Source organism: Pteropus vampyrus, unplaced genomic scaffold, assembly GCF_000151845.1.
Source record: "Pteropus vampyrus isolate Shadow unplaced genomic scaffold, Pvam_2.0 Scaffold23, whole genome shotgun sequence".
In the NCBI taxonomy this organism is placed as follows: Eukaryota; Metazoa; Chordata; class Mammalia; order Chiroptera; family Pteropodidae; genus Pteropus; species Pteropus vampyrus.
The window spans coordinates 9,126,379-9,137,287 of record NW_011888804.1 but is presented as its reverse complement, the minus strand read 5'-3'; the positions used below and the strand labels follow the sequence as shown (position 1 = coordinate 9,137,287).

The window sequence follows — 10,909 nt, the reverse complement described above, 5'->3', positions numbered from 1 at the left end:
GGAAGAGGCAGGTGTATGGGTTCAAATCGGGTCATGGCCATTTCCAGCTCTACCCCAGGCTGAGCCTCAGTGTCCTCATCCGGAAAGTGGCCAAGGTGCATCCAAGAAAAAAGATGATTCTACATCTCATGGCCACGTGATGAAAATAACACTTTACCTCTGTGATCTTCCTCCCCCAAACCCATAGCCAACCCCTAGTCTAATTATGAGTCAAATATCAGACACATTCCAATAGAGGAGCATCTTGTGATATACCTGACCAGTATTTCTCACATTGTCAAGATCATCGACAACAAGGAAGTCTGAGAAACTGCCACAGCCCGGAGGGGTCTGGAGAGACAGGACAACTTAAGATAGTGTGCTATCTTGGATTGGATCCTGAAACAGAAAAAGGACATTTGGTAAAAACTAAGGAAATCTGAATAAACTATGGGCTTGAGTTTATTAATATTACGTTTGATGATAATAATACATCGATATCGGTTCATTAATTGCAACAAATATACTATATTAATATAGGATATTAATATTAGGCAAAACTATGAGAGAGAACAGGGCTGAAAAGTATGTGGGGACTTTGCTCAAGAAAAATAAGTAAATGAATAGATAATTAAAATAAAAACACGGGGTTGCTGCAGAGACCACATAGGAACTCAACAGTAGAACACTGAGTAAAACAATGATAAAGTATTACATATTGTGTGAAATATCTAGAATAGATAAATCTATAGAGACAAAAAGCAGATTCGTGGTTGTCAGGGGTTGGGAGAGAGTGACTACTAATGCGTACAGCATTTCCTTTGGGGAGGATGAAAATGTTCTGGAACTAGATAGAGCACCACACTGCGAATATATTAAATGCTACTGAATTGTTCACTTTAAAAATCAGATGGTTAATTTTATGCTATGTGAATTTCAGCGGAAAAAAATGTAATATAGACATTTGATACGACAGTTCTAAAATGTTTTTTTATTCCACAAGTCAGATCCAAGCCTTTGGGGGTTTTTCTTACCAACCCACAGTGGGGAGTCGGGGGGGTGGAATTGGTATAGTGGGAAAAAAAATAAAATGTGTACCTTAGAATCAAACACACCTAAGTTTAAGCCCCTGCTCCGCCATTTGCTAGCTGTGTGACCTGGAACAAGTTACTTCACTTTTCTGAACCCATCTCCTCACCTGCAAAATGCACAATTGGCAGCAGCATTCAGTGAGACCCACAGCCCAAACCCAGTGACACAAGAAGACATGGAGGCAGCAGTCATTTCCTTCCAGTCCCTCTCTTCCCAGTTGTTCAATGGGGTTGATGGCTTTGCCAGCCCCCAACTCCTCCAATGATGAATCTGGGCTGAATGCCAAGGGGTGGGTGTGAGGGTCAAGATTCCAAGATGCGAGACTCCAGAAATAAATAACCCCTTTCATTAAAAGGTGCTGATGGTCAATACATACAAGCACTTCCATAGCCTCTTGCTGGCAGGGCTTACCTGTCAATTAGGGTTACTCCTGCAACAGACAGGCTCAAGGACAACCCGAAATCAGCAGAGAGCAAAGCAAACACTACAGCCTTATCTTGGGCCCTCAAGGTGGCTATAAGGAGGTTGGCCTTAGGCAGCACAGTCTTTTCTCGCTTACCAACTTGACAACAGGATGAAACTCCTTGTGCTGGCTGCTCTGCTCACAGGTAGGCAAGTCTCCACCCACTTCATGGGCTAAGATCTCACTCCTCTGGAATGGGGACCACAGGTCCAGGGCGGGCCCGACCTGGAGTCTTTATTCAGGGTCCCTGTGGGGCTTAACTCCTATACTGGGATTACCTCAAATCCCCCCATAGTTGGCACCTTTCAACCTTCAGTTTTGAACTCAGATGATCGCTCAGAAAGGCCTATCCTGCCCACCCAGGCTATGAGGGCCCCCTCTCCTTTCTTTCTACCTTATTAACTTGGTATAGCACCTATCTTTGCCTGCAATTTTTATCTTGTTGATTCATTTACAATTTTACTCCCTGACCACACCAAAGCTTGAGCTCCATAAAAGGAGGGGATAGTGCTGTTTGCATCATTTATGGAATGAATGAATGAAATCAGATACACTGGAATTCAAATCCCACCCTACTCATCCATCATGCATTCATTCATTCAACACTGATGGTATCAGAGCCACCAAGGTATAAGGCTCTGGGTTGAGATGCGGGAATCAGAGATGAATAAGCCATGCTCCCTGTGCGAAGAACACACACACAAGCAGTAGCTCTGTGTAGGTCTGGCCTCTACAAAGAGCAGAGCTGGCTGGATCACAGTGAGAGAAAACAGAGGGAAACAGGACTGGGGTCTGGAGATGGGCCAAGGTAGCCAGACCACTTCCGTCTGAGCAGGTTCCAGGTCTCTACACCTGAACACAGTCTCTGTTGGCTGCCACCATGGAGGCTGCTCACAGGGGAGAGTGACCAGCTTCCTTTGCCCTGGTGTTTAAGCAAGCACATGGGGAAGCTCTAGTGTGCACAGCAGATCAAAGAAAGAAAGGGTAAGGCATGGGGCAAAGCGACGATACTGGTGGCTGATTGAAAGGGGACCCCCAAATCGTTTCATGCCATTTTGTTTTTAGGGCACCAAATCTCACAGGGTAAGGCTCTGCAAATGAAGTAATGGGGTACTTCTTCCCTGAGTCTATTGTGCCAAGTCTAGTGCTTCATATGGGCAACTATTCAGAGTCAGACTTTTTAAACTAACTCAATAGATATTTGTTGAGCATCTACTATATACCAAACACTTTCTTTTTGAGGGGTTTGCATTTATTTATTTATTTTCATTAAAAAGATTTTTTAAATTAAGTTTATTGGGGTAATGAGGAGTTTGCATTTAAATCAAGATCTTCCGGCCTTTTGAAAAGTGAGATGACAAGTGTGCCAGGCAGCGGGAATAGCAGGTGTGTGGGCCTTGAGGCAAAAAAAAGATTGCGAATGGAAGGCCACAGAGGCCTCCTCATTATTCCTTGTGCTCCTGCCCCACCTCAACCCCAACATTCCCTACTCATCCCCTTCATTTCAGATTCTCCTTACCCTGCTCCAATTTTCCACCCTCTAACACAATATCTGATTTCCCTATTTATTATATGTATTGCTTATTGGTTTTCTCCCTCACTAGGATCTAAGCTCAATGACTTTATAGATTTTTTGTTTTTACATATGTATATCCAGCTCCTAGATTAGTGACTGTCCAATAGTAGGTGTTCAATAAACATTTGCTGGATAAACGGTAGAGATAGTTTAAAGCCGTCTCCACTGAAAATACGTTCACGCAAAAACTAATACATAAATGTTAATATCGCTATTCATAAGAGTCAAAAAGTAAAAACAATCCAAATGCCCATCAAGTGATGAATGAATAAAATATGCGATCTGTACTGTGGAATATTATTCACCTGTGAAAAAGGAAGAAGTACTAATACATGTTATAACATAAATGAACCTCAAAAACGTGATGCTAAGTGAAAGAAGCCAGTCACGAAAGGTCACATCTGGTATGATTCCACTTATATGGAAGTGTTCAGAATAGACAAATCCATAGGGACAGAAAGCAGATTAATGGTTGCCAGAGGAGAGGGTGGAAAGGGGACCTTTTGCTAATGAGTACCGGCTGTTCTTTTTGGGGTGATAAAATGTTCTGGAATCAGTGTTGATATCTGCACAACTCTGAATATACTAAACCACTGAATTATACACTTTAAATGGCTAAAATAGTGAATTTTATGTTATGTGAATTTGATCTCAATAAAATTTTTAATTTTTAATTTTCATTTTAAAAAATCTGTAGTCACTTTACCAGGTTTCTGTATCCAGCTTTCTTCCAAGGCGGCAGCTGCTAGAGGTCAGTGGGCAGCAGGCACGTGTTGGGGCCCCTGGAGTGCTGGCAGGGCCAACCAGGAATGATTTGAACTCCGGCTATGTCTTTTTGCAGTGGGCGCTTCCGGAAGTGGCGTGTCCCCGCGGGCAGTGTGGCAGTTCCGCAACATGATCAAATGCACGATCCCCAGCAGTAACCCCTTCAAAGATTACAACGACTATGGCTGCTATTGTGGCCTGGGTGGATCCGGCACTCCCGTGGATGAACTGGACAGGTGAGTGATTGATCTGCAGGGACAGTGAGTGGAGTACCGGTGGAGCAGGGGGAGGGCACGAGCCAAGGATCTCACAAGAAAGAGGATTTGCATATTTGCTAAAGATAACATTCTTTCACATCTTGTCATATAAACAAATTCGTTCCAAGAGGACCTTAAATTCAACGCTCCCTGTTGAGGAAGGAAAGCGGAACGTGGGAGATATGAGATAATGGGTGCTGCTGCCCTCTAGTGGCGAGACTTTGCAACACAAAACATCGTAGCATCTTCAGAATACGTGATTCTGAATGGGCGTATTCCTGCACCAATTTAAAAAATAGCCTTCAATAAACATGATAAAAGAACTAAAATTTTTTCAAGCTATAAAATCATGTAAGCTAAAATATCCCTCACCTGTTCCTGAGAGAGAGCAGGTGCAAGCTGACTTGCTGCTCCACACCTGCTTCTTCCTCAGCTCTGTCCTTTGACCTCTCCAGGTGCTGTCAGACACACGACAACTGCTACGGCCAAGCCAAGGAACTGAAAAGCTGCAAATTTCTCCTGGACAACCCCTACACCAAAAGCTACTCGTACTCTTGCTCTGGTTCAGAGATCACCTGCAGCAGTATGTTTACCCCCTTGTTGGCTTGTAGGCCCTCAATAGGCATGGGGGTACATAATAGTAATGATAGCCACTATTTAGTGATCATTTCCTTAGTGCCAGGAAGTGTACCACTATTATCCCCATTTTACAGATGAGGAAACTGAGGCTCAGAAGGCTGAGCCATTGGCCCAAGGGCACACAGCTCGTAAATGGTGGTGTTTGGTTTTTGATCACAGGTCTGTATGACTTCAAAGATATACCACTTTGTTATTTCATAAAAAGAGCTCAGAACTAGGCTCTTGTTACATGCCAGGTACTAGGAGAGGCGTGTATATGAGATAGGTTTTATTAATCTCATTTTGCAGCTTAGGAAACTGAGGCTCAAAAATAGTCATTTGCGCCAAATCACATGGTTTATGAGCGATAGGGTGGGCATTTGAACTCAGTTGCTTCTGATTTCAAAGTTTCTGGTCTTAACAACTAAGTTATGCAGCGCTCATGGTAAAATGCACGCCTCCATGATGGAGGTTCTGAAGAGAAGACAATTCAGAGAGATGAAGGGTATTGTCGCTACAGTACAAACGACATTGAAAGAACCATAATTCACATCTAAAATTGCCACGGAAAAAGTTACCTGGAATCCCACCATCTTAAGAAATAAACAGTTTCATGCCTCCGTGTTCCCATTTGCCCTTGTCTTTGGAACAAGGTTTATGTCATTCGAATCATGGCTAGGCATGTGACCCTAACCCTAACCTCAAGTCCTTTGTTCCTTCTACATGGAACACTTCCCACCACATATCTGCTTGGGTTATGCTGTCAGTCCAGATCTTTCTTTAGAAGTCACTTTCTCAGTGAGGTCTTCCCTCACATTCTTTTGAATCCCATGCATACTCCCTCCATTTCTCCAGCATTCTCTGTCTTCTCTCTCTGCTTTATTTCCTCCACAGAATCTATCAACGTCTGATGTACCAAAGTTATTTCCTTACTGTCTATCTCTCCAATAGAAACTAAGATCTATAGGAATCTAGAGCAGTGTCTGGCATATAGTAGGTGGTTGGTAAATGATGAATGCAGAGGCTAGATACTATCTTGAATTCTGCTTTTTCTCACTTATCACCACTTTATGACCATTTTCCTGTATTGCCTCATAGTCGTCATTGTTATTCCTTTAATTGCTGCATAATGTGACTTAATTTGCTTATACAGTCCCCTGGGAACAGATAGTTGGGTCGTGGTCCACGTTGGAAAGTCAAATATATGGAAAATCATATTTTTGCACTACAATTTGATTGGCAAGGGTTCCTTGTTATGGATTCCAGATTCCTTTACAAATCTGATGAAAGTTATGGAGCCTCTCCCCAGGGGAAATACACTCACACACATATGCATATTTATAAATAATTTCTTTTAAATGCAGCTGCCCTCCCCCCCACCCACTGGGTCAAGAAGCCTGCATCACAATATTTATTCATATTAATTAACAATAACTCACTAAATAATTATCTCATTGTGCACTTTATAATCTAATTGCTAATTTATGCCTTAATGGGCATTCACTGGGCAAGGAAAACATTTGTGATTTTTAAAAGAAAAGAGCAGAGAGAAACAAAACTTTAATAAGATTATTGAAGGTAAGCAAAGATATACAATTAAATTATAGATAATAAAGTTCAAACGCATTTTAAGTGTTATCTGTGCTGTTTCTCTTGGTTACGAAAGTAAACAAGGCCAAAGTAATGTAATTTCCAACTCTACAGAAATATATCATGGAAAGTGGAAGGCACCTATAATACTATTACACAAAGATAACCATTAGATATATATCCCTTAAAATTTTTTGGGATTTACTAGTTTCCAAGATATTTTTCCTTTAATAAAATACCTTTAATAAAATAAAAATATTCCCACATCTAGACATACTTAATTCTTTTAAATGTTTATATACTATCCTATTGTAATGATATTCTATAATTTTAAAAATATGTGCTTTAAAGTAGAGAAATTGGCTTACTAAATTTTACTAAATTGAAATGAATAATACTTTGCTTCCTTAAGTGTTACATTTTAGTGTTTTCTATATGTTTTATACTTGCCTGTCTATGTTATCAGAGATCTGTAGCTATATGGGTTTTAAAAGCAGTGAGCTCATTTAGGAGTATGAAATAAATGTTCTGAAAGGCAGCGATCACATCTAGGATCTCCAGATAAAACACACGTTGCCCAGTTACATTTGACTTTGAGGTAGACAACGAACAATTTTTTAGTCTATGTTCCAAACTTTGCATTCATCGTTTATCTGAAATTTTGGTATTTTTATTTGCTTAATCTGTCAACTCTAAATTTGCACCAATGGAACAGCCACTAAATTATCCCATTTAATTCTTCCTGCCCCTGGATTGTACAAAGCAGGATCCACCTTGGCTCAGTCCTCTCCTCTTGCTCTTTTCCAGGCAAAAACAAAGAATGCCAGGCCTTTATCTGCAACTGCGACCGCAGTGCTGCCATCTGCTTTTCAAAGGCCCCGTACAACAAGGCTTACAAGAATCTGGACACCAAGAAGTATTGTAAAGATTGAGTATTGCCTCTGGAAAGCATCATCCCTATGGCATTCACCTTACACTGTACCCTCCAATAAAGCACATTGTTGAAAAGCCTCACGTTTGGAGATTGTTTTATTCTTTATCTACTGAACATGACTAAGTCTCTTCCTAGTCTTTGTGAGCATCATTCTTTCCAGCCTTAGAAGTTGAATTAGATGGATATTTCCAGGAAGTGAGCACCATGAGACCTGAATAATGATTAACAACTGCTGATTATTTACTCTGAGACAGGATTGTATGTCTTGTCTCTAAATTCTCTGGACAGCCCTATGAGGTTCTGACACTGTTAGCAAATCTTATTTTTCTAAGCTGAGGCTCAACAGGAGAGATCACTTGCCCAATGTAATGTATCTTGTAAGTAGCAAAGAAGGAATGTAAACCAAGCCAGTCTAACAGAATGCACATTCTTAACCACTACCTTGCCCTGCCTGAAGAGATAGGCTCTTGTTTCAGTATGAGCCAGACCTCTCCCCTTCTCATTTCTCTGCCTCCTTTTCCAAACATGTAAAACCATTTTTCTACAACTCTTTTCTTTTTCTAAGCCTTTCAAAGACTTCACCACACTCTACAAGCTGATTTTTACACTGCAGTCATCAAATATAATAAAATAACAGCTACTTCTTGACCACTTACTGCATGTCACTCTTCGCTAAGGGCTTTCTTCATCTCATCTCATTAAATATTTGAATGAGCTCTGTGAGATTGATATTATTGCCCCTGTTCTATGCACAAGGAACTAAAAACTCAGAGATTGAGTCACTTGCCCAAGATCACACAAATGGCAGAGTCAGGATTTGACCAATTCTATCCCATGGCAATGCCTGAGCTCTTAACCACTAAGTTACTAGACCAAGTTTCTCTGCTGGGCTTTATGACTACACTGGCCCTGAAATTCACCAGAAAGAGCAGGGAAGGGAAGATAAGGAAACTGGATTAGGAAAGCAAAGATGAGAAAGGACAACACAGACTATGAGAAGCCAGCACTGAGCAGTTTTAAACCACCGGAGGTTAACAGAAGAGTGGCCACTGCTGAGTGTATGTGGTGGGCAGCAAAGGAGTGTGTAGATTTGTCTTTTGATGAAGGGAGTGTGTGTGGATTTGTCTTTTGACCTAATTTCTCCCTCATTTCATTCATCCATTCAATGAATATTTATTGAATACTCACTTTGGGCTAGCCACTGTACAAAATGCTGAGAATACAATGTTTTTGAGGCTGATCTCAAGGCAATAATTTATTGTTAGTAGCCGCCTTCAGTTTAATCATTTCTGAGGCTTTTTATCTTCCTCTTCAAACTGGTGTATGCTATGTTACATACACTATGCTCTATGCTCCAGATGGTGCCAAGCATTTTGAACAATTACTTCATCATCCTCAGAACAGTTCTATAGTTGTAAGTATTATTACCTCATTTTACAGATGAGGAAACTGGCTCAAAGAGGCAAGTGATTTGTCAATGGTCACCCATTATAGATGGCATAGCTGAGACTGGAGCACAAATCTGGATTATTAGGAAGAGTGACATCACACTGTGAACTTGCCAAAGGCAGAGCGAGGTGTCTTAATCATTTTTGTATCCCTACTTGCCTACTACTGTACTTGACACACAGCGGGCACTTGATAAATAATTGCTAAATGTGGAACGAACTGTAGTTCATTAGCGCTCAGGCAAGAATGGGAATGTTTTCAAATTCAAATTCAACAAATTTAGATTGACGGCCATTCTGTGCACACTATGTTACAGTAGGATTGCAAGGGATGCAAAAATTAAATTAGACCTGGCCTCAGCCTTCAACGAATCGTAAGGATCATAAATGTCTTTCTTCGGTGGAAAGAAACTGCAAGTCCCTGTTTGGGTGGAAGAAAGGTAAGATTTCAGGAGACTGTTGCTTATTCCCACTCCCCTCCCCCCATAATAAAACAAACAACAGAGAGAGAAGAGTCACCTGAGCACACAAGCTGGGCTCTAAAAATATCCTCTGACTTAAAAACTTTTCTCTTTTTTATTATCCCAAGGGTTAGGGGAGAGAGAGGACACATTTCTTTAACAATCTTTTAATGAGCATCTGCTGGATGCTCATTAAAGTAAAGGGAATACGGGAAACACTAGACTAGTGGCTGGAAAGATTTAAATGAATAAATAATTAAATAAACCGGACGGAGAGTAATTTAAAGTCTGGATTATAGCCTAGCGGCCACAGTATCCTCACAGTACTTAGAACATCTCACAGGCTTGTCAAATGATTGCTTAATGAAGATACAGCGTGGTACAATGGTTTGCCGCAGTCCGGGAAAAAACACGTGGCTGTATTTACCTTTTGGGGTCACGTGATTCTCCGCGCCCAATCCTGTGAATCCGCCCGCGAGGGATTTCGGAGTAGGAAATGTGATTGGGTATCTCGTGGGCACGTGGTTCTCGATTTCTCTTTTCTATTGGTGAACAGAGGTCCAGCTTCCGGCCTCCCTCCGCGCCAGACTCAGACCCCGCCTCTCTCGGGCGTAGGGCCCTCGCCAGCGCAGGCGCAGTGGTTGGTAATAGTTCCTTGAGGTGGCCTCCAAGGGAAGGGGGGCCCCAGTACACCCTTCTCCTGAGGCAGCATCCCACGGGAAGGACGGATCGAGTGTGACAAGAAGGCGAACACACGGGGATGTGACGTTGGGTCCAACTTTCCTGCCATGTTCGTCCCTCTCTGGGTCTCTTACCCCCTATGCACACTCTCCTCTTTTCCCAGCCCCCCGCGACTTTCTAGTTGGTAACTCCCTCGTTGCTTTTATCCCGGCAAGAGCCGGGGGCGCGGGGCCGGGAAAGTGTGATAGGACTCAAGGGGTGAGGCAAGTGAGTTTTAGGCAGAGCCAAAGGCCTCTCGGTGCGTCTTAAGTCCACACTTGAATCCCCACCCCCACCTTCAAGAGGGAAAAAAAAAAAAAGGCGAAAGGATTTGCAGTTCTGACCTCCATGCTTTTGTATTTATTGTTCCCTCCAGTTGGGATGGCCCCCTTTTCCCACCTGGTGAACGCTTATTCATTTTACAGGATCTAGCTTGGGTCACTTATGTAAGTTTCTTGAGCCTTGCCCTTCCTTCCCAAAATACAGTTGCTTAGTTACCCACTGGGTTTCTGCAGCGTTAAAGAGAGAGCAGGATGGACCCGGTTTGATTACTGGCCTGGTCACCCTAGGTGACATTTGGGCAAGGCATGTAAGTTTCAGGATCCTCATCTTTCAAAAGAAATAATAGTGTGCAGATCATAGGGTTGGTTGTAGGAATTAGGTGAATCCATGCGTTGTAAAACGCTTCGTACAGTGCTTGTTGTGTAGTAAATGTTTGATAAATATTATTTCCCAAGGGAATGGAGAAGGAAGAATATTCACATTTTATTTTCTTTAGAAAAGCTTTATTACATCAAGCAAGACTTGGCTTTCATAATTTTTTAAGAAGACGAACAGGTACACAAAAAGGAAAGGTGGCCCAGGAGAAGACTCCTCTGAGTCTACTTAAGTAAATAGGGCACAAAGGTTTGGCAAGTGATGGCTTCCTTACCCACCATCCCACCCGCCTCCCATATCCTAATTGTAGTGGCTGACATTTGCTTACTTTGTGCCAGGCACTGCTGTG

At 42.0% G+C, this 10,909-nt stretch overlaps 1 protein-coding gene and 1 long non-coding RNA gene across 2 annotated transcripts; one reads left to right on the top strand and one right to left on the bottom strand.

Annotated features, from left to right (window-relative positions):
* Positions 1-308: 308 nt before the first annotated feature.
* Positions 309-3,886, bottom strand: LOC111736930. The gene is made up of 3 exons (XR_002779287.1): positions 3,817-3,886; positions 1,095-1,177; positions 309-378 (listed from the first exon to the last, which is right to left on the bottom strand). It is a non-coding gene; the product is annotated as an uncharacterized LOC111736930 (long non-coding RNA).
* Positions 3,887-3,968: 82 nt separating this feature from the next.
* On the top strand, positions 3,969-7,354 carry PLA2G1B (phospholipase A2 group IB). The gene is made up of 3 exons (XM_023528137.1): positions 3,969-4,111; positions 4,588-4,715; positions 7,148-7,354. Exons 1-3 carry the CDS (start codon positions 4,005-4,007, stop codon positions 7,270-7,272), a joined length of 360 nt encoding a protein of 119 aa, XP_023383905.1. The 5' UTR covers positions 3,969-4,004; the 3' UTR covers positions 7,273-7,354.
* Positions 7,355-10,909: the final 3,555 nt, after the last annotated feature.

Coding starts and splice junctions, on each gene's coding strand:
- PLA2G1B (XM_023528137.1), top strand. CDS start 4,005: ATGATCAAATGCACGATCCCCAGCAGTAACCCCTTCAAAGATTACAAC. Junction 4,112..4,587: donor CCCGTGGATGAACTGGACAG/GTGAGTGATTGA, acceptor TGACCTCTCCAG/GTGCTGTCAGACACACGACA. Junction 4,716..7,147: donor TTCAGAGATCACCTGCAGCA/GTATGTTTACCC, acceptor GCTCTTTTCCAG/GCAAAAACAAAGAATGCCAG.